Below are 27,975 nucleotides of genomic sequence, written 5' to 3'. Positions count from 1 at the left end.
ATAAAAAAGAAGATAACGAGCTTGCCAAAGGAGTGACGCTAAAACAAATCATGCTTGAATAATCTGGGTGGGGAGGGGCCACTGCACGCTCCAAAAGTAAAATCGAAAGATAATAACCACACAAGTATCTATTTGATGCAAAAACATGTCCGTGTATTTGAAAAAAACATCATCTCTTACGATCTCACATTTGACCGCAGACAAATATATAAACTTATGTAAGCTCTCACAAAAGGCTAATGTATATATAGTCCGTCATTATTCTAAAGATCGGTGAACTGAGATGCACTGAGTCGAAATCAACCATTACTAGACTTAATCATCCCGATTAAACGAAGCTCCTCGTACACTCTGTAGTTAACGCGAGACATTCATCTAAGAATGTATGAGAAGATAATAGATAAAGCGTTTATGTCTCCACTTCAACGAAATTTCAAATTCTAAGGTAATATCACAAGGAGTCTCTTAATCTTTTACAATACTTTGAAACTTCTCAGACTGAGATCTACAGTGCTATTAAGTCCTGAGCTATTCATTTGGAAACCTTGTCAATTATACTCCTTCTTACAGGAGGAGCCTGTTTTTAGTTTAAGTTCCATCAAAAATAAAACATAACGAAACCACCAGGCTATCTTTTACTTTATAAATATACGTTGCTGATAAGAAGAGAGTGATATGTACACAAGCCAATCAATCAAAAGTCATAATTCAGAAAAAGCAGCACTATATGGCGACTCATAAACGATTTTGTCCTGGAACGTGGGACTTCAAGCAAGGAAACGTCTTTAAACTGTCTCCCATCACAGAGTTTGCAAATCAGGATAGAAGAAGTTCGAATGATATCAAATATAACGAAAATATCAAAACGGTCTAGAGTCTGGCGAAACTTCTCCAGCAAAGGGACAGCAACGTCTAAAAAGAATTAAAGGCCTTCATCGTTTATAAATTAGCCCAGTTTATAGACTATCTACAAGTCCATCTTTTCTTCTCTTCAAAGCAGCTTAAACCTTAATTCACGACGCATCTCCTTTTCTGTTGTAGCCGAGAGAAGTTCCTCCTGACCTCTCGTACCCTAACATGATCTTGACCGTACCTCGAAATAAAAATTACCAGTGCACGATCAAGACAATGCTTGGCCTCTTGGAGTTCGCCCAGGTCACTGTGCAAATTACCCAGATTCTTGTAAGAGGCTGCAACATCAACATGATCAGGTCCTAGCCTCTTCAGACGAATCTCCAGTGCACGCTTATGGTAGTCTTTTGCTTGATCTGTTTCGCCCAGCGCTCTGTGTAAATTACCCAGATTGTTGTAAGAGGCTGCAACATCAACATGATCAGGTCCAAGCTTCTTCAAACGAATCTCCAGTGCACGCTTATAGTAGTCTTTTGCTTGATCTGTTTCGCCCAGGTCACTGTGTAAAGTACCCAGATTGTTGTAAGAGGCTGCAACATCAACATGATCAGGTCCAAGCTTCTTCAGACGAATCTCCAGTGCACGCTTATAGTAGTCTTTTGCTTGATCTGTTTCGCCCGGGTCACTGTGTAAACTACCCAGATTGTTGTAAGAGGCTGCAACATCAACATGATCAGGTCCAAGCTTCCTCAGACGAATCTCCAGTGCACGCTTATAGTAGTCTTTTGCTTGATCTGTTTCGCCCAGGTGACTGTGTAAACTACCCAGACTGTTGTAACAGGCTGCAACATCAACATGATCAGGTCCAAGCTTCTTAAGACGAGTCTCCAGTGCACGCTTATAGTAGTCTTTTGCTTGATCCGTTTCGCCCAGGTAACTGTGTAAACTACCCAGATTGTTGTAACAGGCTGCAACATCAACATGATCAGGTCCAAGCTTCTTCAGACGAATCTCCAGTGCACGCTTATAGTAGTCTTTTGCTTGATCTGTTTCGCCCAGGTCACTGTGTAAACTACCCAGATTGTTGTAAGAGGCTGCAACTTTAACATGATCAGGTCGAAGCTTCTTCAGACGAATCTCCAGTGCACGCTTATAGTAGTCTTTTGCTTGATCTGTTTCGCCCAGCGCTTTGTGTAAATTACCCAGATTGTTGTAAGAGGCAGCAAAATCAACATGATCAGGTCCAACCTTCTTCAGACGAATCTCCAGTGCGCGCTTATGGTAGTCTTTTGCTTGATCTGTTTCGCCCAGTGCTTTGTGTAAAATACCCAGATTGTTGTAAGAGGCTGCAACATCAACATGATAAGGTCCAAGCTTCTTCAGACGAATCTCCAGTGCACGCTTATAGTAGTCTTTTGCTTGATCTGTTTCGCCCAGTGCTTTGTGTAAAATACCCAGATTGTTGTAAGAGGCTGCAACATCAACATGATCAGGTCCAAGCTTCTTCAGACGAATCGCCAGTGCACGCTTATAGTAGTCTTTTGCTTGATCTGTCTCGCCCAGGTCACTGTGTAAACTACCCAGATTGTTGTAAGAGGCTGCAACATCAACATGATCAGGTCCAAGCTTCTTCAGACGAGTCTCCAGTACACGCTTATAGTAGTCTTTTGCTTGATCTGTTTCGCCCAGCGCTTTGTGTAAATTACCCAGATTGTTGTAAGAGGCTGCAACATTAACATGATCAGGTCCAAGCTTCTTCAGACGAATCTCCAGTGCACGCTTATAGTAGTCTTTTGCTTGATCTGTTTCGCCCAGGTGACTGTGTAAACTACCCAGATTGTTGTAAGAGGCTGCAACATCAACATGATCAGGTCCAAGCTTCTTCAGACGAATCTCCAGTGCACGCTTATAGTAGTCTTTTGCTTGATCTTTTTCGCCCAGTGCTTGGTGTAAAATACCCAGATTGTTGTAAGAGGCTGCAACATTAACATGATCAGGTCCAAGCTTCTTCAGACGAATCTCCAGTGCACGCTTATAGTAGTCTTTTACTTGATCTGTTTCGCCCAGCGCTTTGTGTAAATTACCCAGATTGTTGTAAGAGGCTGCAACATCAACATGATTAGGTCCAAGCTTCTTCAGACGAATCTCCAGTGCACGCTTATGGTAGTCTTTTGCTTGATCTGTTTCGCCCAGCGCTTTGTGTAAACTACCCAGATTGTTGTAAGAGGCTGCAACATCAACATGATCAGGTCCAAGCTTCTTCAGACGAATCTCCAGTGCACGCTTATAGTAGTCTTTTGCTTGATCTGTTTCGCCCAGGTCACTGTGTAAACTACCCAGATTGTTGTAAGAGGCTGCAACATCAACATGATCAGGTCCAAGCTTCTTCAGACGAATCTCCAGTGCACGCTTATAGTAGTCTTTTGCTTGATCTGTTTCGCCCAGTGCTTGGTGTAAAATACCCAGATTGTTGTAAGAGGCTGCAACATTAACATGATCAGGTCCAAGCTTCTTCAGACGAATCTCCAGTGCACGCTTATAGTAGTCTTTTGCTTGATCTGTTTCGCCCAGGTCACTGTGTAAACTACCCAGATTGTTGTAAGAGGCTGCAACATCAACATGATCAGGTCCAAGCTTCTTCAGACGAATCTCCAGTGCACGCTTATAGTAGTCTTTTGCTTGATCTGTTTCGCCCAGGTCACTGTGTAAACTACCCAGATTGTTGTAAGAGGCTGCAACATCAACATGATCAGGTCCAAGCTTCTTCAGACGAATCTCCAGTGCACGCTTATAGTAGTCTTTTGCTTGATCTTTTTCGCCCAGTGCTTGGTGTAAAATACCCAGATTGTGGTAAGAGGCTGCAACATTAACATGATCAGGTCCAAGCTTCTTCAGACGAATCTCCAGTGCACGCTTATAGTAGTCTTTTACTTGATCTGTTTCGCCCAGCGCTTTGTGTAAATTACCCAGATTGTTGTAAGAGGCTGCAACATCAACATGATTAGGTCCAAGCTTCTTCAGACGAATCTCCAGTGCACGCTTATGGTAGTCTTTTGCTTGATCTGTTTCGCCCAGCGCTTTGTGTAAACTACCCAGATTGTTGTAAGAGGCTGCAACATCAACATGATCAGGTCCAAGCTTCTTCAGACGAATCTCCAGTGCACGCTTATAGTAGTCTTTTGCTTGATCTGTTTCGCCCAGGTCACTGTGTAAACTACCCAGATTGTTGTAAGAGGCTGCAACATCAACATGATCAGGTCCAAGCTTCTTCAGACGAATCTCCAGTGCACGCTTACCGTAGTCTTTTGCTTGATCTGTTTCGCCCAGGTCACTGTGTAAACTACCCAGATTGTTGTAAGAGGCTGCAACATCAACATGATCAGGTCCAAGCTTCTTCAGACGAATCTCCAGTACACGCTTATAGTAGTCTTTTGCTTGATCTGTTTCGCCCAGGTCACTGTGTAAACTACCCAGATTGTTGTAAGAGGCTGCAACATCAACATGATCAGGTCCAAGCTTCTTCAGACGAATCTCCAGTGCACGCTTATAGTAGTCTTTTGCTTGATCTGTTTCGCCCAGGTGACTGTGTAAACTACCCAGATTGTTGTAAGAGGCTGCAACATTAACATGATCAGGTCCAAGCTTCTTCAGACGAATCTCCATTGCACGCTTATAGTAGTCTTTTGCTTGATCTGTTTCGCCCAGGTCACTGTGTAAAGTACCCAGATTGTTGTAACATGCTGATTTTTTCAGGTCCTCTCCTTCGTGACTTGATTCAATCATTTTTAACTGCAATTTATAAAAGACTATCGCTGCTCCAAACTCACTGTGGTCATGGCACATGTGACCGAGGGTGCAAAGGGCACCAGCGTAAGAACTCAAAGACTTAAGTGCTCTTTCGGAGAATTCTGGCTTTTCTCTTCTAATTACCACATGTTCAAGTTTTAAGCTTAACATCTTTAAATGGGGAGCTAATTTTGTTCCCACATCAATAGAAGCTAATTTTTCGAATTTTGAGAATGACATTACAGCCCCATACACCACTTCGTAAACTTCATCGTTTGTCCAATCTTTCGTCGCAGATTTAATAACATCGTGAACAATACCATGAGCTCGAATATAGACACTACTCACTTTTTCTTCTTCTTCCTCTTCTTCTTCCTCTTCTTCTTTTTCTTCAATCAGCAATAATGAACATTGATTCATTCTCATTCTCATCATATCTTCATCTTCAAAATCTTCATCTACTGCTCTGACGTACTCGATAACAGCTTCTTGAAGGATCGGCTGTAATGCACACACAGAGAGAAAATTGAAGATGTGATGGAAAATTATATCGTCCGCCATCGCCTTTTCGACAGCGAGTGTTATTACTTTGGTCATGGAGTTTGGATAGCTTGGATTGCTCTCAGCAAGTCTGATTTCAGTAGCACTTCGTTTCCCCTCTTCCAATTTCTTCAGGTAGTCGCTCCAGCCAAATTTCGTGGATACCTTACTCTGACGAACTTGTCGCACATACGTGGCTGCAGCCGCTAGGGCAAGTGGCTGGTAGTCTAATACCTTAGCAACTTCTTTCTCTATGTCATTAATTGGGATATCAGAAAGAATGCTCAGCAAAGAGCATGCGTCGTTAGGTTGCATTCCTGCGCTGACGGAAAGGTTTTGTACGGAAGAGCTTGTTAACGGCATAGACGCAGTGCCCTGCGTTGTTATTAGCATCTGGCCCCTTGCCCACACCTCGTTTCCTGCATCAGGCAAAAGACCGCTTGAAAGAGAGTTCCCATTATCAACTACCACCAGCCATGAAGTGTAATGCTTAATTTTTGCACTTATTAGGGACTTGAGATATGAAATCTTCTCGTCTGTGTTCAAATCCTTCGAGCCGTAAGTGTTTGTTATTTCATATCCGGGACATTTGCAATGTTGAGCAAAATCGACATACGAGTTCAAAATTGTTTCTGGGCTTTCAGCATTCAGTGTCATGACAAATGAAGCTGCGGAAGGTGTTTCTTTGACTTCGTCGTAGAATCGCTTGGCTGCTAAACGGGCCAGCTGAGATTTGCCACTTCCTGGATTTCCTGACAAATACAGTATGCTCATCCCATCATCGGTGCGTTTTAATGTTTGCAGGTTTCGCATAATTTCATCAACTTCAGATTCTCGAGCAGCGATGAGGTGTGTTGGTTTAGGAGGGAGAATGCAAAATGGAGAGACATCTGCGTGTAACTGTTCTTGCAAGGCAAGCCTCTGTTCTTCTTTTACTTGAAGTACCTTTGCTTTCTCTTGAAGTTCTTTTTCTTTTCCTTTAAGTTCCTTTTCCTTCTCTTTAAGTTTTTGTCTCAGGTCGTTAACCTCCCTTAAAACTTTACTTAACTCCTCTGTGGGGAAGGCTGTTTGATTTTGGACTTCATTGATTTTTAATGTGGGAAGACCGAGGGCGACGAATGCAGTTTTCACCCGCGATATAACAATATTGAAATCTCCGTCAGAGAGTTGGCCTGCTTCGTCATGTGCGATTTCATTCCGAATATTTCTTATATCATCTATGTTTGATCGAACCACTGAATTGAGACCGTGGATACAATCTGAAAAAAGAATAGCGTAAAAGAGCATGGTACAATCCCATTCAGCTCTATCGCCATTTTTCATGGTTGATAACAGCCGTGCGTTTTTCCTTCTGTTCTTTAGGGACTCCCCATTCCAAAAGTCCAGTCCATTTTTAGGTTGATCTTTCCATTCTCCTAGTCTTGTCTTGTGGCGACTGTCCCATTCTTGTTTAAAGATTGTTCGCAGAGCCTCTGTTATAATATTAGTGACAACGTAACAAATCCTGAAGTAATTTAGCTGCTCTTCCGTGTATTCAAATGCAGCGGCCATTTCTTGTCTGAACCTGCGCAAAACCAAAGTTTTGTTAATGGGCATCAGGGTTGTCTTTGCAAATAGTATATGTGTCAAGATCTAGCGATACGCGCATAGACATGTTTTTTTTAGGAAAGGGGTGGGTCAGAAATAAGGAAGTCTATTTCCTTTATTCACAGGGTGGAGCTAAATTGACGCCAGGACTAGGGATATGAAGGAAAATTGAGCAGCAAAGAATCAAGGCTACTTTTTAACAACTTCACATCATTTTTTTTCTCAATTTAATTTGAATGTATCAACAAAGTTGAAATGGTAAATTGGCCACCGTTACGATTATAAAAGCTGACGTTTCGAGCGTTAGCTCTTCGTCGGAGCGAAGGGCTAACGCTCGAAACGTCAGCTTTTATAATCGTAACAGTGGCCAATTTACCATTTCAACTTTGTTGATATATTCAAATTATTTCGTTACCCCCACCGACGCAGCCCCAAACAGTTTCTTTAGAAACTATCAGCCTTTATTTTTTTGACTCATCCGAAGAAGCAAACGAAGTTAACTCTGATTTTACTAATTTTTGTTCAAATATGCGACTTAAGGAAAATCGATCACCTACCTCGTCAATTCCGCGTTAACTTTCCTGCAAAAACTGATACCGCACGAGTCCCTCGTCAGGTAATGAATTTTCCTATAATAAAGAAAATGTTTAAAGCATCAGGAATACTGTCTAAGTCTGAGAACTGATGGTCAAAGTCAATAATTTCTAAGCTATACGAATTTTTTTCCGTCTTCTCAGTTTATCTTCTTTGCGTCCGAGGTAATTAGTTTTGATAATCTTACTTAATAAGGTCTCTTAACATTGAATTCCATTCTCTCAGCTCACTTTCTAGTGATCAATAAAGAATCGCTTCTCACTTCATTCAAGTATGATAGCGTTAAGTAAAAACCAGCCATCACTCTTAGATAAATACTAGAGAACTTTGCCAACCTGAGCCGAAATAAATTCCCAGCGTACTGTATAAAATGATACACACCACACGTGACGGTTAACTTTAATTTACGTCAACTCGTGAACTGAGGTTTCTTCACGAATGGAAATGATCACTCTGATTCTATAGATCGATAACAAAACCAAATTCAGAGAAAAAAGTTATCTGGAACTCACTTGAATCAGTAACTTAGATAATACATACCGTTCTGGAAGTTTGGGAAACCTTTGGAATACTTAAACTGTCTGCGTTCAAAGGTTGAATAATTAAGAATCACATGCATTTAAAGCTGCACACAGCAGCATATCCGGTGTTTTATGTATCATAAGCTAAATAACGCTGGCATTGTGATTGGTTCTTACCAATGATCGACTGGAGGACAGACGCATTTATCATATAAAACAATCAGAATTCTAGCGCATTAGATCATATTAACATGTATTTTGCGCTATATAAGTAATAATAAATTGAATAATAGATCATCCATGATGCCGTGGGTCTGTTTAGTAATAGATCACAGAAGACGTCAAAATAGTAAGAACATCAGTGACACACTCTGCTGTACCTCACGTGACACTTTTGTCATCTATTATTGAACAGATACATGGCAACATGTCATCTATTTTTCTTTTGTTTGAGAAGTATTAAGAATAGTTTGTTTTGATTTCTGATCCATCACCTCTTACCGCAAAGTAACACGGAGATTTGAACGACTTTGATCTGATTAGTAAATTAATATTACAAATTCTCATGCTGTTCGACAATCTAGACGGCTCCTAACAGCGGAAGGAAGCCTTCTGCATTTAGTGCTGCCACAGATCTGCTCTGGGTTTCTGTTGCTTGAGGTTTCTTTCGCAAGAATTTTCAAATCTATTTACTTTTTGTTCACGGCTTATGTAACTGTTATCAGTCAAGGCTTACTTTCACGGCAAGTGATCTGTAATGAAAGATAAGTGAAAATGACAAAACGGGGTCTGTGTTAAAAGTTGATAGAGAGACAGAATTCTTTCCAGCCTGAGCCAAGAGATATATTTGACATAATAAGCGTTCTTTTATGCAATATTGACGTTTGGAACAAGTTTAAGAAGACATTTCACGAAAAGCACTTTTGTTGAGGGGTTTTACCACTCGCTTGGCAAATTAACAAGAGGTACTGAGACTCTGTAATTTTCTTCTTTATTCTCTCTCTTGTTCCACTGCTTATTTCTACTACTTTCAGCAAGGAGTGCTCCAGTATTAAATACAAAAATCACAGACATGTTTGGGCTAGCTAACCGTGGGAACTTCCAAAACAGGATGTTCAGTGTGGGTAAAACTCAAGGTCAGTTTTACCAACTCAAACATGACCACCTAGCAAACTAGTTATCTTCAACCATAACAAAGGATTAAAATGTCTAGCACGGTAAGTGCTGAGCCAAGTTCAAAATAGCACGTAGGGGCGAAAAGGCGAGACTTAATAAAACAAAAGGTACACCTGAAAATGCTTGAAATAACGAGCCTTGAAAACGCTCTACAACACTTGTTTTTTTCGCTATTTATTTCGTTTCTTCTTCATCTCACGGACATTAGATCTCAAAGCTTCAAAGGCTTTGGCAGTTTGTTCGCAGCTGGATTATCTCACTGAGTTCTGGAACTATCACTACAGTGCTGGTATACTGTGGCAATGCAGTGCTGGTATACTGCGGCACTGCAGTGCTGGTATACTGTGGCACTTCAGTGCTGGTATACTATGACACTACAGTGCTGGTATACTGTAGCACTAAACAGAGTTTTATCTCTTGAGGTCCTCTTATCTCTTCCACCTCTAGTCCTTAAAATGGATGATTCTCCCAGCAAAATTTCTGGAGTTTTAATGAAGTTGTGGCAGCCGTAATCCGCTGCTTTTTGCCCCTTGCGTTTTTCATAATTACTGTCAACTTTGCTAAACAGTTCCGTCTTTTGTTCATTTGATACGGTCAGCATATTAGACAATGGATCGTATCAGTTAGAGTATCAAAAGAACGTAAGGTCACAAACATCTCTTTTCTAACCTAAAGCGACGATAGCAGAAGTCGCAGTGCAATTTTATCTTTTTGCTAAAATAGTTTTCTGTATTACGCTCCTTCTCCTGCGGCGTGTTTCGTATCAAGATAAGTATTCTACACTGTTCGCTTGCTTCTTTTTCGTTTGAAACGAGTTGTATCTGCTACGCATAACTTTCAGGTAAGTGAATTAAAGTTTGCTTCACGTTGTCAAAGTTCTAGAAACTTTTCGTGGGGTAATAATACTTTATCAGCAATAAAGAATATATGCTGCTTTCTGTAGTCAACAAAACACTTGAGGAACTCGCATGCGAAAGCTAATCTGGCTTCGTCGCAATGCACATAAATCACGTCTCTAGGCAAGACAGCACAAGAGACTTCGAGAGATTTCATTGGAAGGCCGTACAATACTTATAAAGCGATGATCGAATAATTTTGACGCCATATCAATGGGCCATTTGAACTGCTTTTGTTTTGCTGAAGTAAGAAAGACAGGTTTTTGGGTTACGTCAGTTAAGAGAAAATAGTTTGTATTTTCCTGGTTACTTTTCTTTACAGTCACTCAAACAAACTTTGATCGTTGAAAAATGATCAACTTGAATGAAAGGATGACTTAAACTGAAAATAGAGCTGGTAAAGACCTTCTTCAGCTTGAGCTAAGAAATCCATTTGAAATAAGAAGCAACCTGCTTTGGAGTATTGAAGATATTCGGTGCCCGACCAAACATAGAAGTTCTTTTGTTGAGTTGATAAACTCAGAATATTAGATTAAAGAAATTACAAAGCATAACAAAATAACATCAATAACATTTTCACTGATGTAGGGGAATTTGCGTTAAAGAAGATGGGAGAAATCACGGTTAAATTTCATCTTGTTACGGTCTCATGAAGCTCCTTCTCTTCCAATATAGCAATTCTAGGAAGTAGTTTTCGTTTGAAAAGAGTTATATCTGCTACTCATAAATTTCATGCAAATGAAACTAAGGTACTTGCTCCTGTCAAGTTTTGGAAACTTTTTGGTGGTGATTGATCATCTGCGATAAAGAATATAGGCTGCTTTCTGTAGTCAACAAAACACTCGACGAACGCGAAAGCGAAAACTTCTTTGGCCTTCAGGCAGAACACCTTATCTACCTCCCTAAATAGCTGCACTCTGCAAGTTTAACATCAATTGTTTTACTGATAACTATTGAATTTGCTTTGGTTTGATTCTTTGTCCATCATCTCTCCGCAGCAAACAACACTAGGATGTGCCTCGACACGTTAACCTTCATTATTTTTCGAAGTTCTTTCGCTCTACAAAAGTCTGGAAAGTTCGTCATTAAGTTGGGTACGATAACCTTACTTAGCGTGGAAGAAGTGAGACGGGGGGGTAAGATTGAGCTTACCCCATCCCCACTCCCTCCCTGTTCACATTAAAATACAATTCCATATGTATTGTTTGCTTCTATACCATTCCGAAAGAATATTGTACACCGCACCGCAGTGCGCTATATAAGTAAAATAATAAAGTTGTTACAATCATTATCATTAAGTGATAGTTACCTCCAAATGTGATTCACATGAAATCGATGCCAGCGATTTGTCCAACATACACAAATAGAAACACTGAAACAAAAAATGCGTGCGTAAGACTACGCAATCGGAAAGAGAATAAGTAAGAAAGAAAACGGACGCAAGGACAATATGAGCTATTTAGAAGCTAATAACCAAGAACATGAAAGTGAAACTGATTAGTTACATACTGTGACCTTCAGAAATAATCTCTAGACATTGCATCATTTTTTATGGCACCTTTAAAGCCACAAACGTCAGACTTGCGATTTCTGCGCTGATCCGTTGAGTTTATGAGCAGAGCTACTTAATGGGGGTTGAGTCAAATTATAGAGCAAATCTAAATTCTGTTCGAGAATGTGTTGATCAAAGTCCTTTTCAGAGCAGCAACAAGGATAAGACTCCACAGTTAAGCCTCTGTAGAGAATGTAAATATCTCTTGTCTGAAACAACTACTAAAATCGGTTCTGAATTTCGTTTAGGCGTCAAAATTCCAACCAGACAAGACAAGAAACTTAAAATTGCTCATCCGCAACCAGCCTTCAACTTGTAAACAGGAACACGAAAGTGAAACCAGTGTGTTACCTATTGTGACCTTAGCCTTGAAATAATAATCCCATGACACGCGTCTTTTAACAGCAAATGCGCTGATCCGTTACGAGTAAATAGAACTATTTCATCGGAATATGGGGCGTTGGAGAAGGTAAGTCAAAAAATGAAAAAGTGGTAGAGCAAAGCACATCAGTTCTTCCCCGGTCCCTTAGGCAATATTTCAAGAAATTCTCGAAGCGGTTCTATTAATACAAAGCAGATAAAGGGCAACATTAGGGGAATACTAAACGTTGAATGATTTACCGCCTGCTCTCGTGTTTGGTGTGATATTTCAAGTAATAGGAGTCAGTAAGTAATCTTGAACAGAGGTCAACCATATTCGAATGTCCTCTTCTAGAACATTCTGATTAAAGTCCCTTTACCGAACGGCATTGTAACAATTTATGAAGTAAAAAATGATAAAAGCACTAAACTAAGCCTTTCACCGAAAGGAAAATTTTTGAACGAACAGTTTAGTATTCAGTTCACCGGTTATCTTCAGCGAAAACATTCAGCATTTTCTTTATAGTAAAAGTTCACACATATGTTTCATATGTTTGTTGTTGTTTGATTTATCATCTACGGGTTTATGTCGAATTAATTTGATGGCCTGCTCCCTGTTGGCTTGTTAGCTCAATTGGTAGAGCGCTGCACTAGTATCGCAGAGGTCAGTGGTTCGAATCCCGTACAGGCCTGAAATTTTTTTCAGGTCTGATTTTCACTATTGCTCAAATAGTGCTTTACTGCGAAGGAAAATAGAAACAGCAGCACAACAACGCGCCAATTCCGTTCCGCTTCGCATACTTCTGTCACGCACTCCTCGCAAATAAAATCCGCGAAATTCGCCCGCACTGAAATAACAGTTTGGCGTGTTGGATAATAAATAACTCATTAGACATTTGGTTGTGTAGTATCGCTGAGTATTTTTACGAGTTGTGCCGCATTTTGACGAGCCCGTAGGGCGAGTCAAAATACAAATAACGAGTAAAAATACTCAGCGATACTTCACAACAAAACGTCTAAAAAGATATATATACTTCGCGAAATGAATGAAGGACAAATTCCCAAATTGTTTTCTACAAAATGAAATCGACTTAGCTGTTGGTAAATGTTTAAAATGGAGCAGGCCTAAATTCGTTCATAGAGCCGTTAAGTATAACACTTCACGCACACGAGCATGGATTTGTGACAAAACTCTTAATGGTTCGTACACTGAGTTATAGTCTTGTTGTATACAGACACTTAGTTGCTTCTCAATCTAGATTACAAATGATCTAGTCTTACCTCTTTGAGGATTTCAGGGGCTATTGAAGCTTTGCATCGATGTATTTCTCCAGAAAAAAAAGCAAGACTCCTTTCGAAGGTGAACAGGGCACCAAACCGAAAGCCACTAAAGATTATTGCGAAACATACCTGATGACACAGTGTCTATTTTTACACCTGATCTGCGCGTGATCTCATCAGAAATAAAACAGCAGAACATTGACTTGTTGGTAAGGTTATAGGGTTAGGAGTGGGATGGTCATTTAGGAAGCTTCATTGTTTTGGGCTTCAAAGACAAGCCAACCTATTACAGCAGTGTTTTACATGTTTGACAAGTTCTTTTTTTTCGAAGGAGCGCTTTGCTCGTTGGCGAAAGTTAAAAGGTCCATCGACTTCACACTGCCTTTAAGTCATCCCTACATTCAGGGGTGGTGACTTTCGTCGAGTCGGAGGGGATAAAACACTGTGCCCGTGATAGAGCTACAAGAAAAGTATTATTATAAGTGGCCCATTATACGTTAAAACAAATATTTATAAACGGAAAACGCAGTTTTTCACCGGAATTAAAGGTCACGTTAACCGGTATCTTCGCAGAGGAAGTCAGCAAAAGACCTTTTATCCCACTCCTTACGGGTAATTAAAAAGTTATTTAGACAGAAACTTTCCACCGCTATAACCAATAACTTTTATTAGGCTTTCTAACACAAAAGAAATCAATTTTTGGTTGGCACTTTTTAAAAGATTGAAAATAGAACTATTTTTCTCTTTTTTTAATGGGGTCAGTTAGTCCGAGAGTACCTAGAAAACATTGCACATCTGAAAATCATTCATTTAGAATCAATAAAAATATCCTTTTACAAGAGGAGGTAGAGAAATAAATTTACTTTACAGTTTTAATGTGATCTGCATGAAAGAACATAAAGGTGAAAAATTCACCGTGAAAAGTATTTAATAAATCTTCTGGAGCCTTGATTCAAGGCTGGTATTCTTAACAAAGTTTTCCCACCTCTAGTCCTTAAAACAATGGATGATTCTCCCAGCAAAATTCAAGTCACAAACATCAAGTCACAAACATCTCTTCTCTAACTTAAAGCGACGATAGCAGAAGTCGCAGTGCAATTCTATCTTTTTGCTAAACTAGTTTTTTGTATTACGCTCCCTCTCCTGCAGCGTGTTTCGTATCAAGATAAGTATTCTACAATGTTCGCTTGTTTCTTTTTCGTTTGAAACGAGTTCTATCTGCTACGCATACCTTTCAGGTAAGTGAATTAAAGTTTTCTTCACGTTGTCAAAGTTCTAGAAACTTTTCGGGAGGTAATAATACTTTATCAGCGATAAAGAATATAGGTTGCTTTCTGTAGTCAACAAAACACTTGAAGAACTCGCATGCGAAAGCTAATCTGGCTTCGTCGCAATGCACATTAATCACGTCTCTAAGCAAGACAGGATAAGAGACTTCGAGAGATTTCATTGGAAGGCCGCACAATACTTATAAAGCGATGATCGAATAATTATGACGCCATATCAATGGGCCATTTGAACTGCTTTTGTTTTGCTGAGGTAAGAAAGACAGGTTTTTGGGTTACGTCGATCAGTTAATAGAAAATAGTTTGTATTTTCCTGGTTACGTTTCTTTGCAATCACCCAAACAAACTTTGATCGTTGAGAAATAGTCAATTTGAATGAAAGGATGACTTAAACTGAAAATAGAGCTAGTAAAGACCTTCTCCAGCTTGATCTAAGAAATCCATTTGAAACAAGAAGCAACCTGCTTTGAAGTAACGAAGATATTCGGTGCCCAACCAAACATGGGAGTTCTTTTGTTGAGTATACATTTTCATTGATTTAGGGGAATTTGTGTTAGGGAAGATGGAAGAAATCACAGTTAAATTTCATCTTGTTACGGTCTCATGAAGCTCCTTCTCTTCCAATATAGCAGTTCTAGGAAGTATTTTTCGTTTGAATAGAGTTGTATCTGCTACTCATAACTTTCATGCAAATGAAATTATGATACTTGCTGCTGCCAAGTTTTGGAAACCTTTCGTGAGGTGGTGATTTATCATTTGCTATAAAAAATATAGACTGCTTTCTGTATTCAACAGAACACTGATATTACTGCACCCTGCAGGTTTAATATGAATTGTTTTACCGACAACTATTGAATTCACTTTAGTTTGATCCGTGTTCCATTATCTGTCCGCAGCAAAATAACACTTTGATTCGCTCTACAAAAGTCTGAAAAATTATTCGCTGATGTGAGTGAAATTACCCGTACTTAGCTTAAAAAGTGAAAGGGAGAAAAGATGGAGCCTATCCACCCCCTCCCCCCCCCCCCATCTCTCTCGGTCCTCCCTGTTTCACTATTTAATTACAATTCCTTAAGTAACATTTTCTTCTATGCCAGCTCGAAAGAGTATTGGTATAAATTAGACGCGCCTAACGCGCTATATAAGTAAAATAATAAAGTTATTATTATCATTGTTACAAAGCGATAGTTAGTTCCAAATGCGACTTACATGAAATCTTTGCCAGTGGTTTATCAAATGTACACAGGTAGAAACACTGAGACAAACAGAATGCGTGCCAAAAGCAATCGAAAAGAGAGGCTGGAAATAAAAAGCACAAAAGAAAACCGACCCGAGGACAATATGAACGTTCTTCTCGTAGTCTGGATACATGGATAATAACAACGCGCAAAACTGACACGATTAGCTTGATATCGGCGCGGATGAAATGCGAGGGGACCCGCACTGAGAGCCTAAGCGATTCAGTTGACGTTGAAATATTTTTTGCTGCAGTTCTCTTCGTAAACTTCAGGATCAAGAATTACAATTGAGGCGATCGAGTCATAAGTATCTACGGGGATAGGACTTTAACGATTACAGGCAAAGAAATATAGTTTTTCCAGTCTATTTATCTTACATCATCTTCAAAACATACCCAATATAATGAATGGTAAGGAGGTACGTGATCCTCTATCCCGAGCGAAGACTGGTATCTCTTAATGTTTTCTAAAAGGGAATGGTAGATAATTCGTTTCAGTTTCATAATAAGCAATCCTGGTCCGCAACAACTAAATTACACAATGACACAATGTACTTACCAGCGAGGCTTGTCCTAGTGCCTTGAGGAAAAAATAATGCTGATTGATGCTATTATTTGTCTTAGGATCTTTTCACTGCTGTTGTGGAACGTGATCGGCTCGCCCGAAGAAGACTCCAAGCCGTTTGCTTGGAATCGGAACGTACTTATCTACATCGGAGGTGAAAACAAAGTGAATTAAGCGACAAAACTTCAATATAAATATATTTAACGGCAATGAAGAGAAAGATACCTTCTATACTTCTATACTACTATTTATGGGATTGAAAAAGAACTCAAATATTACCCTATATATCCTGTTTCAAATTAAAGGTTAAAAATAAGTTTGAAATTGAGAACTATGTGTGTATGAAGAATAATACTTTAGATAAATTTCATAAAAAGTGGCTAATAAATAAGTGACTGGTTAAGCTAATTGCAATACTAGAAGTAGTAATATCTGTGTTAGTATGTTATAGTATAGTGCATTATAATACTGTAAAACTAGTAACAGTGGTACTTAGTAGTAATACTAGTTTAATAATTTAGTAATAACAGTGCGTAGTGTACCAATTTAGATGTAACCTGTGTGATACAGGGAGCTATGTTGGTTACACACGCGGGCATTTATATGCCCGCGTGGATAGCCATAAGAGCACGTCATCTTCAGTACGCAAGCACGACGACATCGACCAGGTAGGTGCTGTCCCTGAGGACCTTCTTAGCTGTTTCAAAGTTCTCAAGAAGTGCATGAACAAATTCGATTGTCTTGTCAACGATATGCTTTACATCAAACAATTAACACCGAGTTGGAACGTGCAAACGGATTCTATCCGTGCTAAAGTATTTGTGTAGCTACCACCCCTATGTAAATTAGTTGTAACTCTTGAGCTCGCATTTGTTAATTTGATTTTCATTTGAACCCTTAATAATGGCGTCATGGAGTCGCCGAAACGTCGGGATAATATATCGCTCGTTTTTACCTGTCTATGTGCATAGTTTGTTATGATTTTCGGTCCATCACTCCCTACCGCAAAGTAACACAAAGATTTGAGGCGCTTTGAACCGTTTGTTCAATGAATTTTAAAAATCATTACTCTTTTCGACAACGGAGGCAGCTATCTAGACTACGAGAGGTCCCCCCTTTTCGGCCGCGTGGTAGGCTCCCGTGAAGGCGGCGTGGCCGAGTGGTTAGCGTGCTGGACTTGTAATCCGGTGTCCCGGGTTCAAGTCCTCCACCCTACCACTCACTGGATTTGTTCTCGGTTGCCCCTGGTTCAACTCCTCGGCTGCACTCTTTAAATAGCCCACTAGTCTGCCTCATGACGGTGGGGATTTTTAAGCACTTATTTAGTTTGTGCGGCATATTAGCATGTATTGCTAATATGCCTAATCAGCCTCAACAATCCTAGTTAAAATAAAGTTCCTTCTTTCCTTTTCCTCCACAAAGTCCGTCGTGCGAGTCAAAAAAGAAAAAATTCAGTCAAAAATTTGCCGTTAGTGCGCTGCGAGAACTCTTGAAGTGACGCTAATGCGCCCAAGGAGGTCCATAACTATGGAATAGAGCTGTATCTTCCGCCATAAATTCTTCAGCTTTGATAAGTCTGTAGCAGTTTTCTTTCGTGTGCTCATTCGTTGAGTTGATACACTCAGAATATCAGATAAGGAAGTTGCAAAGCGTATCAAGTAACATAGATACCATTTTCATTTATCTATGGGAATTTGTGCCAGGGAAGATGGATGAAATCACTAACAAATTTTGTCTTCTTAGGGTCTCATGAAGCTCCTTCTCTCCAAATAATCATCCCATCTTTTCATAGCAAATGCACTCTACAGCATCAAAATAACACTAGGATGTACCGTGATCCGTTAATCTTAATAATTTTTCAAACTTTTTTCGCTCTACAAAAGTCTGGAAGATTCTTCGCTAACGTGAGTGCGATACCCTTACTTAGAGTAAAGAACTAAGATAGGAGGAAAAGATGCAGCTTATTCATAATGATATAATAACTTAATAACTTCTAGAGCGCTATTTTCATTCAATGATCAACAGCGCTTAACAACTTGGAATACTACAGTAAATTCAAATTTATAAAACTAATTACATCTACATTAATATTAACAATGTATGTTAAAAATAAGAATGATATGGAATATCTATAATAAGGATCTTAATCAGGAATAAGGATCTTAATAAGAAACTTAATTAGTAGTACTAATAAAAATAATTGTCAGACAGGGTACTTTGAGAAAGCTGCACGAAATAAATAAGTTTTCAGCTTACATTTAAAAATGGAAAATGATTGAATATAACGTAATTCAGCTGGCAGAGCATTCCAAAAGTAGGGGGCAGCAGCAGAGAATGATCTGTCCCGCAGCGTGGCAAGCATGATTCCCTTACGAAGGTCAAGTAATAAACTTTGATTTGATCTAAGATTATATACAGACCTAGGCTTGATGTTAATTAGTTCAATGATATACCTAGGCGCCCATCCATGAATAGCTTTAAATGTTAAATTTATGATCTTAAAATGAACACGATGTTGTACTGGTAACCAGTGCAGTTGACAAAGCGCAGGAGAAATACGCAAATACTTACTTAAACTCAGTACAAGTCTAGCCGCAGCATTCTGCACACGTTGAATTTGGTTATTTGCGACTTAGGAAGGCCATACTAAAGTCCATTACAATAGTCTAAACGACTACTGATAGTGATTCAACCCCATTCCTCTCCCTTCCTTCCCTGATTCACCTTTAATTACAATTCTTCAAGTAATATTTTCTTCTATGCCATGGCCAGTCCGAAAGAGTATCGGTATTCATTAGACGCACCGTAATGCGCTATATAAGTAAAATGATAAAGTTATTGTCGTCATTATTATTAAGTGATAGTTACCTCCAAATGCGATTTACAGTGGTTTGTCAAAAGTACGCAGATAGAAACACTGAAAAAAACAGAATGCGTGCCAAAGGCAATTGAAAAGAGAGACTGGAAAGAGAAAGCAGAAAAGACAACGGACGCAAAGAAATCATGAAAGTTTTCTCCGTAGTCTGGATACATGGATAATAACAACACCCAAAACTGACAAGAGTAGCTTGATATCGGCGTGGATGAAACTCGAGGGGACCCGCACCGAGAGCCCGAACGATTCACTTATCGTTGTAATAATTTTTGCTATTTTTTTTCTGTTTTTTTTTTTAACTTAAGGTTTGTGTATAGTTTGTTATGATTTTCGGTCCCTCGGGCCCTACCGCAAAGTAATAGACTTGAAGTGCTTTGACCCGTTTATTTAACGGACATTAGAAAATTCTTACGCCGTTTGACACTCTGGATTCCTACTAGCGAAAGCAGTTGTTGTACGCCTTTTGCATCTAGTGCTACCACGACTATATTCTTGCAGTTTTCTGTTCCTTGAGCTTTCTTTTGCAAGAGTTCGCAAATCTATTTACTTTCTTTTCTCGGCTTGGGTAACCCGTGATGATTCAAGAATTAAGTTTTCTGCCTTGTTCGTTTGAAACAAGTTGTATCTGCTGCACTTAACGTTTAGGTAAGTGAATCAAAGTTTACTTAACGTTGTCAAAGTTTAAGAAACATTTTAGTGAGGTTGTAATACTTCATCTGCCATAGATAATATAGGCTGCTTTCTGAGGTCAAAAAAACACTTCAGGAACTCACAAGCGAAAGCTAATCTAGATTCGTCGCAATCTACATTAATTACGTCTCTAAATAGCAGTCGGCACCCTGCAGGTACTATGCAAATTTTTGGACAGAAAACCGCTTTGTTGCGGTTTTTCGTCCATAATCTGGCGCTGCAAAATGACACTTTTTTGATGTGCTTTGTCCCATTAATCAAAAAAGTAAGTTTAAAAGACACTTCGAGAGATTTTATATGGAAGGCCGCACAATACTTGTAAAGCGTTGATCAAATGATTATGACGTCATATCAACGGGCCATTTGAACTGCCTTTGTTTTACTGAAGCAGGCTTTTGTGGTTACATCAATTAAGACAAAATAGTTTACTTTTTCTGGTTACGTTTCGTTGCACTCGCCCAAACAGAATTTGATCGTCGAAGAAAATTAAACTTGAATTAAAGGAAGACTTAAACTGAAAATAAAGCTGGTAAAGACTTCCTCTAACTTAAGCTAAGAAATCCATTTGAAGTAACAAGCAACCTGCTTTGAAGCATTAATATTTGGTGTCCAACCAAACATAGGAGTTCTTTTGTTGAGTTGATAAACTCAGAATATTAGAATACGAAATTACAAAGCATATCAAAATAACATCAACAACATTTTTACTGATTTAGGGGAATTTGTGATAAGGAAGATGGAAGAAATCACGGTCAAAATTCATCTTGTTACGGTCTCATGAAGCTCCTTCTCCTCCAATATAGGAACTCTAGGAAGTATTTTTCGTTTGAAAAGAGTTTTATCTGCTTCTCATAACTTTAATAAAAGTGAAATTAAGGTACTTATTGCTGTCAAGTTTTGGAAACTTCTCGTGAGGTGCATGGTGATCTATCAAAGGCGATAAAGAATATAGGCTCCTTTCAGTCACCAAAAACTAGACAACAAAACACTCGATGAACTCGAAAGCGAAAACTTCTTTGGCCTTGAGGCAAAACAAATTATTACCTCCCTAAAAAGCTGAACCCTGCAAGTTTAATATCAACTGTTTCACTGACAACTATTGAATTTGCTTTGGTTTGATTCTTTGTCCATCATCTGTCCGCAGCAAAACAACACTAGGATGTGCCTTGAAACGTTAATCTTAATTATTTTTCAAAGTTCTCTCGTCTGGAAGATTCTTCGTTAATTTGAGTGCGATAACCTTGCTTAGCGTAAAAAGTGAGAAAGAGGGTACGATGGAGCTTACCCAACTTACCCAGCTTACACAAGGGTAAGAGGGAGCTTACTCCCTCCCTTTTTCACATTATTTTAAAATTCCCTATGCATTATTTGCTATTATAACATCCCGAAAGAGTATTGTACACTGCACCGTAATGCGCTGTATGAGTAAAATAAAAAAGTTATTATTTTCATTATCATTAAGTGATAGCTACCTCCAAAGGTGATTCACATGAAATCGATGCCAGTGGTTTGTCAAACATACACAAATACAAACACTGAAACAAAAAAATGCGTGCGTAAGGCTATCGGAAAGAGAATAAGTAAGAAAAAAACCGACGCAAGGAGAATATGGATGTTCTTCTCGTAGTCTGCAGACATGAATAATAACAAAGCGCAAAATTGACACGATAACCGCAGATTAGATTAACTTGATGTAAGCGCGAAGGAAAAATCTGAAGAGTGATGCGAGGGAACCGGCACTAAGAGACCGAGCAAGTCACGTATCGTTGAGATATTTTTTGCTGCAGTTTCCTTCGTTATCTTGATGAGACTTGAAACAAACTCGCTTGTGATCACTCAAGGATTACAGTTGAGGTGGATCATAATAGTTGCAAAATTTGAAAGCGGAACGGGGACAGGACTTTGATTATTATCGGCAAAGAAAATACACTTTTCGCAGTCTATTTAAGCCTTTATCAGAATTATTTTGCATAGTCATTCGAGTTCAGCCGATGAGTTGATACACTCAGTAAATCTTGTCATAAAATCGTGAAGCGTATCAAAATAGCATCACATTTTCAAAAAACGATATTTCAAGAATGGGACAAGAAAGCGAGGTGGAACTTCACGTTGTTGCTGAGCTGGCTAATCTTTCTGTTCCAAACAGTCCTCAAATCTTTTAAAGCGAATGTCGCATCCATCGTAGGACGGAAAGTGTTTTGGTTTAATTTAAACTAATTTAACCTCGCTTGAAAGCAGTTGTAGTTTTGGTTATCCTTAGGTGTAACTGAAATAAAGTCATCTTACCGTTGTCAAACTTTCAGACACCTCATAGCAAGATAGTAGTACTCCTTTTGCGATAAAGAATAGAGGCTACTCTCCCTGATCAAAAAAGCACCCGGTGAACACGAAAGCGAAAGCTAATCTGGCTTTGACACCAAACACATTAATGACGTCTCTAAATAGCTTCACCCTGCAGGCTATATCAATTGTTTTACTGACAACTATTAATTAAATTCACTTGATTTGTTATGATGTTTGGTCATCATCATCCCAGTGAGAAAAATTACGCTTAAATGTGCTTTGAACCATTGATCTGTATCATATTTTAAACTTCTTTCGCTTGCCATAAGTGTGGAATTCGAGGCTGATGACCTCAAAAGTTATAGATATCTCTAATTATTAAAAACTGGATCATTGGATAATGCAATTCAAGACTTTTCATTGGCTTAGCCATTATGGTATATGAGCCAATATACCATAAACTACGATATGGTAAGCATACGCAAAGGCTTAAAATTGAAAGGGAGCAAAAAATGTATGATGCACGATCCTCGCAGTAGATAGCGCTATTTAAGCAATAACGAAAATCAGACCTGAAAAAAATCAGGCCTGTACGGGATTCGAACCACTGACCTCTGCGATACTAGTGCAGCGCTCTACCAACCAGCCAACTGGGAGCAGGCCGTTAAGTTGATTCGTAATAAACCCGTGAAAGTGATAAATAGATACAATGAAATATATGGAGTTCATATATTTTGAACTGCGGTATTAGATCACTTTCACGGGTTTATTAGGAATCAACTTAACGGCCTGCTCCCAGTTGGCTTGTTAGCTCAATTGGTAGAGCGCTGCACTCGTATCGCAGAGGTCAGTGGTTCGAATCCCGTACAGGCCTGATTTTTTTCAGGTCTGACTTTCGCTACTGCTTAAATAGCGCTATCTACTGCGAGGATCGTGCATCATACGTACCTAATACCGCAATTCAAAATATATGAACTTCATATATTTCATTGTATCGCAGCTAAAAATGTAATAAAATTGAATAATTTAATGTAGCGTTTTAATAAAACAATTATTCCACTCGCGTTTGTTGGATATGAGATGATTATAGCCAACTCAGCGCTACACGCCTCGTTGGCTATCTATCATCCCATATCCAACGCGTACTGGTGGAATAATTGTTAAATATCGCTGAGTTTCTTAAAGATCTCTGATTTTTTGAAGTCCCGTCAAATTCTTAATATCACAAAAGATCCTTTGATTCAAATATTTTTTAAAGGTAAAGAGTGACTTAAAGTATTTTTATATTCAACTTTATACTAATAATTTGGGGATTTTTCCTTGCGTCATCTATATGTCTAATCTTTTCCCCAAAATTACGGTGATATAATCAGAATTTTTAATACGACAGAAACTCTATTAATTTGAAGCACCTCTCATGTCGATGATGTAAGGTGGACGACTCAAATTATCTATCAAAAAGTATTGTATTGTAAGTTCTGAGGCAGAATTTTGAGCAGGGCCAAATGCTTGACTTGATATTCACTGACCCTACCCTCCCTCCCCACTGCTATGTCTCAATACACTCCAATCTCCTTTCTGGTGTCCATTTCCCAATGGTTTGTTCGTTTAGCATCGATATAAGTTTTTTCTTATTGTAATTCTCCTTACAGAAAGGTTACCGTAGCAACGATGCAGCCCTAAGAAACACCATTCACACTTGCTTGATTTACCTGTTATTTTCAAACAAATAAGTAGCATGTATTGTCATTACGGGATTGTAATCAGCGTATACAAAAGTTTAACCCTCAAAACCCAAGAACTGATTAACAGGTAACTTTTCCCTAGTTTTTTTCAAATGTTATCTAGCAAACAGGTAATGAGAATACCAAACTTATTCGGAAGATGTTGTTATCTTGATCTAACTCCAAATTCTTGTAACTAATTCACAGGAAACGTCTAACAGCTACAAGGGAGAATTCACCATCAGATTGTGGGAGTAAGGTAAAGTCTGTTTACGACCCTAGCGGCCAATTAGGCCGGTGCTTAACTCCGGCTTCTGTAGCATGAAGCGACAACGAGTATTTGTACTCCCCCCTGGATGGGATGCCAGTCGATCGCAGGGTTACCCCAGCATTAAATTTGCCGGTACCCATTTATACACCTGGATGGAGAGAGGCACTGTGAGAGTAAAGTGTCTTGCCTAACAACACAACACAATGTCCCGGCCGGGGCACGAACCCGGACCACTCGATCCAGAGTCGAGCGTACAAACCATGAGGTCACCGCGCCTCCACAGATCGTGCGAGTAAAGGGGTTAAAATAGTCGATGCAGTTGCCTTAATGCCACTTCACTTTTTTGATGATTTTAATCGCCATTTCGCCAGGTGAACAAGGCCTCGTAAAACTATAAGATTTATTAGGTACGAACATCAATGTTCCCGGGTGGATTAGGCGCATTTTTTACATGATTGTCACACTGCTTTCCACAAGGATCATGGACAGGCCAGCCAGTCGTATCGCTAGAGTCGAGGCGGTAATAGATACGGGAATGAGGGTTCTCATGGCAGCATAGCGTTACTCCTTTCACTATCTCAAGTCGCGGCAATGATGGCGGCAAAGTGTCGTTAAATGTGTTAGTCACATGCTTGACAATTCGACAGTTGACGTTACCTTCCGGCCAATCAACCAAGTTGCCTGTTCCCGGATGACACACCAGCCAGTTGTTTGTGTTGCTCTTGATGAGGACCTGTCTGCCGAGTTGTTTCCAGAGTGAGAAGTTCACGGCGTTATAATCTGTTTCATTCAGTGGAGCTGTTGTTAATATGCCATCGTAGCCGTGTGCTGGCCAGTTTGGCCTCGGTGTCACAACGTTTGTAACACTCGTAAAAACATCGTAGTTGGTGAACGTAGAACTCCAAACTAGAGTCCAGCCTCCTCCGTCAGTCTCCATGTCACAGCAAATTCGAAACGCGTTAGACTGAGAGCCACCGATTGGATCTACCCAATAAACATCCCCGAGGGAGGGGAAGGAGATCGTTGATAGTTTGGTCGAGGTGGTACTCACAAGACTGGCAGTGGAGGATTTTGTTCTCCAACAAAATGTAAAGGAAAGTTATTCTGGATATGGGCAATGGCATCATATGGGTCTCCTTCTTTTATATTCACCGTGTTCACCCTTGGAGCACTAAACGCAGCAGTAAATTGTAAGGCAATTGCAACGAGATCAATCTTTCATGACCAGGTGCTAATTTCCAGCGCAAAATTTCCAAGGAAATAAAACATTGAAAAGCTGAGACGTGTAAATATGCAAGACCCTCACCCCTTTGTATTCACACCTTGGTGTTTACCCCTCACCCCTTAGTTACATGCTCACCAAGACTTCTTACCATTCTCTTGTTTTAGAGCCGGACCAATAAGTTGTGGGCGTGTCCGAGGGTAGCAAGAGAGAGGACATGGATAACGAAGGTGGAGGAAGCATTTAAGTCCTGGCTTCAGATGAAATATGAGAGACTACAAAAACGACTCTTGCGATTAAAAAAGTATCAAGAGGTAAAGTGAACTAACATTAATAAGTGATGATGTCATCATTACCCAATGACGTTTGAAAAGCAAAAATAAATTATCAAGATTTTATCAACATCTTGAAAAATTTGCCCTGGTATCTCACCACTTCGCATAAAAAAAAAATAAAAAAATAACATGTATGGAATTACACTCAAAAACGAAAAGGGGAATGTGAATTTAGACTTATTTCGGAGTGAGTAGATTGGGAAGCTTCTTATCTCCTTTAGGGGCAATTCAGTTGTCCTAAAATTAGAAGACAGATCTGTGTTAAAAAACAAAGCTTTCAGATTTCAAACAGACAATAATGGAGTTTCTCTTCGAATGTTCGACTCATTGACTCACGATTGAACGCAGATATGTAACATTTTGTTTATCGTATAAAAACCATGGGCCTTTACTGACAAAAAATTCGATGAATGACCCTAAATTGACATATAATCATTTGGCAAACACATTGTATCGAAGGACTATCCTATTAGCAATATTTCCTTTCCATTCTTTACTCTGAATTTTTCCTAAAGAACAGAAAAGTTTTCTTACCCTCTAATATTTACCTTTCTTTCCATGTCGGTCTAAACAGGTAATACTGAAGGAATTTAAGACATAGTTTAGTACGATTGTTTCAGGGTATACTTGAATCTGTCTCGTAAGGAGAGGGTAAACAACCTTAACTGTTTTTGTCAATTTTTTTACTTTTATTATTTGCCTAAAAAGTAATGAATTAGGACTGTGACACAGGTTAACTCGATCTAGAGGCAGATCCTTTCACGTCATGCCTTTTGTTCGCGCGCAATACATTACCTGACATTCCGCCTCGTTTTTTAAAGTCTTAGAAACGAGACTAGCGTACGCACCTTAATTATTTGAGTTTGCAAACCTCGATGAAAGTAAATTCTTAACTACTTTCATCAATGTTTACCTCCATAATCCTCTCTTTGCTTTCGTACTCCGCTCGGTAACTTTCAATTTTTTTCAATCAGCGTACAAATTTTGTTTTTATTTTTTTTGTTCATGAATCCTTTTCAGCCTAGTGCAATGATCAATCAATCAATCAATTAATCAATCAATCAACTAATATTTTATTTACCCACGTAGCGTCAAGGAGCTCATAGAGCTTGTTCAAAATACGTACGTGCCTCCAAGATTAAGAATCTAGAAAACCTAATACATACTGTCAAAACCTAATTGATTAGAAATTAAAACAACTAACAATTAATATTAAAATTTAAGTCTGTACAGTAAAATTCAAAGTCGCTTAGATACAGGTATAAAATGGTGAAGCAATAGCTTAAATAATTCAAAATTAAGATTAAAGATTAAGTTTGTACGATGAAATTGAGAGTCACTTAAATACAAGTATAAAATGGAGAAGCAGCTAAGTTTCAATGTTCTCAATAGTTTCTTACAAAGTTTGATATTACTGGCCAGTTTTACAATTGTAGGTAATCCATTCCACAGCTGCGCGCACATAGAAGTGAAAGATTTTTTTATAAAATTGAAATAAATTTAGGTGCGCACAAGTTAATGCCGGTTCCTCTCAGATTGTACATAGTTTCCCTAAAACTACAAAAGTGTCTGATATATTTGGGACCGTCGTTATGCAAACATTTATATAACAGAATAAGGTATTGTTGTTTGGTTCTCTGGTCTAACGTTTCCATATTCAAGATTCGCAGCAATTCATCATAAAGGGTAGACTTGAGATAACCTAGCAGTGATCTAAGAATATAATAGTTGGCATCTTCTAGCCGATTTGCTTGCACTTTCCCCAATCCAAGAAAGAGGGGGCAACAGTATTCAAAATGAGGGAGAATGAAAGTTTTATAGAGCCTTAACATAACATTGCCAGGGACAAAACGCCTGATTCTCCTAAGTGCGCCACTGTTAGCGTATACCTTTTGAAGCTGTTTAGTAATGTGATCCTTGAAAGATAGCATACTATCAAGTTCAATGCCAAGTATTTTGATAGATGGCAGTGTCTCAATGACAGAGCTGTGTATGGCCAGGTATTTATTTATACTCGAAATTTATGGAGCTTGTCAGGCACCTAGCTTAGATAGCTAATGAATAGAGTAGAAAATAAATGAAAATATAATACTAAAAAGTTACAATAAAAGTTCAGAGATGATAAGTAAAATATAAGGTTAACTAATTATTTAATTAATCAATTCGTTAATAACATTATTAAATACACTAATATAACTATATACATGCTACTGAAAAGATAGAGTACTAAAACTACATCCAGAGTAAGAATTACATTAAGTCTAAGAGCTACAAAGGGTACAATTACATACGTCAAAAGTAATTTTCCTGATACGTGTTACAAACTCTTTTAGTGTTCGTGG

General features: G+C 38.9%; 2 protein-coding genes, 1 long non-coding RNA gene and 1 other non-coding gene across 7 annotated transcripts in view; 2 read left to right on the top strand and 2 right to left on the bottom strand.

The window, feature by feature from the left end:
• The window catches only part of LOC111347607 (uncharacterized), a 563,268-nt gene that overhangs the window by 369,436 nt on the left and 165,857 nt on the right, over positions 1-27,975 (top strand). The window lies entirely within an intron of this gene.
• On the bottom strand, positions 130-9,838 carry LOC148731447 (uncharacterized). Its single transcript, XM_088761054.1, has 2 exons — positions 7,323-9,838; positions 130-6,742 (listed from the first exon to the last, which is right to left on the bottom strand). Exon 2 carries the CDS (start codon positions 6,727-6,729, stop codon positions 1,009-1,011), a length of 5,721 nt encoding a protein of 1,906 aa, XP_088617180.1. The 5' UTR covers positions 6,730-6,742; positions 7,323-9,838; the 3' UTR covers positions 130-1,008.
• LOC148731444 (uncharacterized) overlaps positions 13,796-27,975 on the bottom strand; it is a 64,100-nt gene continuing 49,920 nt past the window's right edge. Inside the window, exons 1-4 of one of the 4 annotated variants that reach the window (XR_016001657.1) lie at positions 22,085-22,228; positions 21,271-21,333; positions 16,228-16,376; positions 13,796-16,135 (exon numbers count right to left, since the gene is read on the bottom strand). This is a non-coding gene — a long non-coding RNA (uncharacterized LOC148731444). Of the gene's footprint in view, positions 16,136-16,227; positions 16,377-19,101; positions 20,153-21,270; positions 21,334-22,084; positions 22,229-27,975 lie in introns of those variants that run through there. The other 3 variants (XR_016001658.1, XR_016001660.1, XR_016001659.1) reach the window with 3 other exon arrangements.
• On the top strand, positions 22,883-22,955 carry Trnat-cgu (transfer RNA threonine (anticodon CGU)). The gene has a single exon. It is a non-coding gene; the product is annotated as a tRNA-Thr (tRNA).

The sequence above is a fragment of the Stylophora pistillata genome, chromosome 5 (assembly GCF_964205215.1).
Source record: "Stylophora pistillata chromosome 5, jaStyPist1.2, whole genome shotgun sequence".
In the NCBI taxonomy this organism is placed as follows: domain Eukaryota; kingdom Metazoa; phylum Cnidaria; class Anthozoa; order Scleractinia; family Pocilloporidae; genus Stylophora; species Stylophora pistillata.
The sequence above is the reverse complement of the archived record's forward strand: the minus strand, read 5'-3'. Positions and strand labels throughout refer to the sequence as shown.

Bases quoted from the DNA above. Each gene is read 5' to 3' on its own strand.
- LOC148731447 (XM_088761054.1), bottom strand. From the start codon at position 6,729: ATGGCCGCTGCATTTGAATACACGGAAGAGCAGCTAAATTACTTCAGG.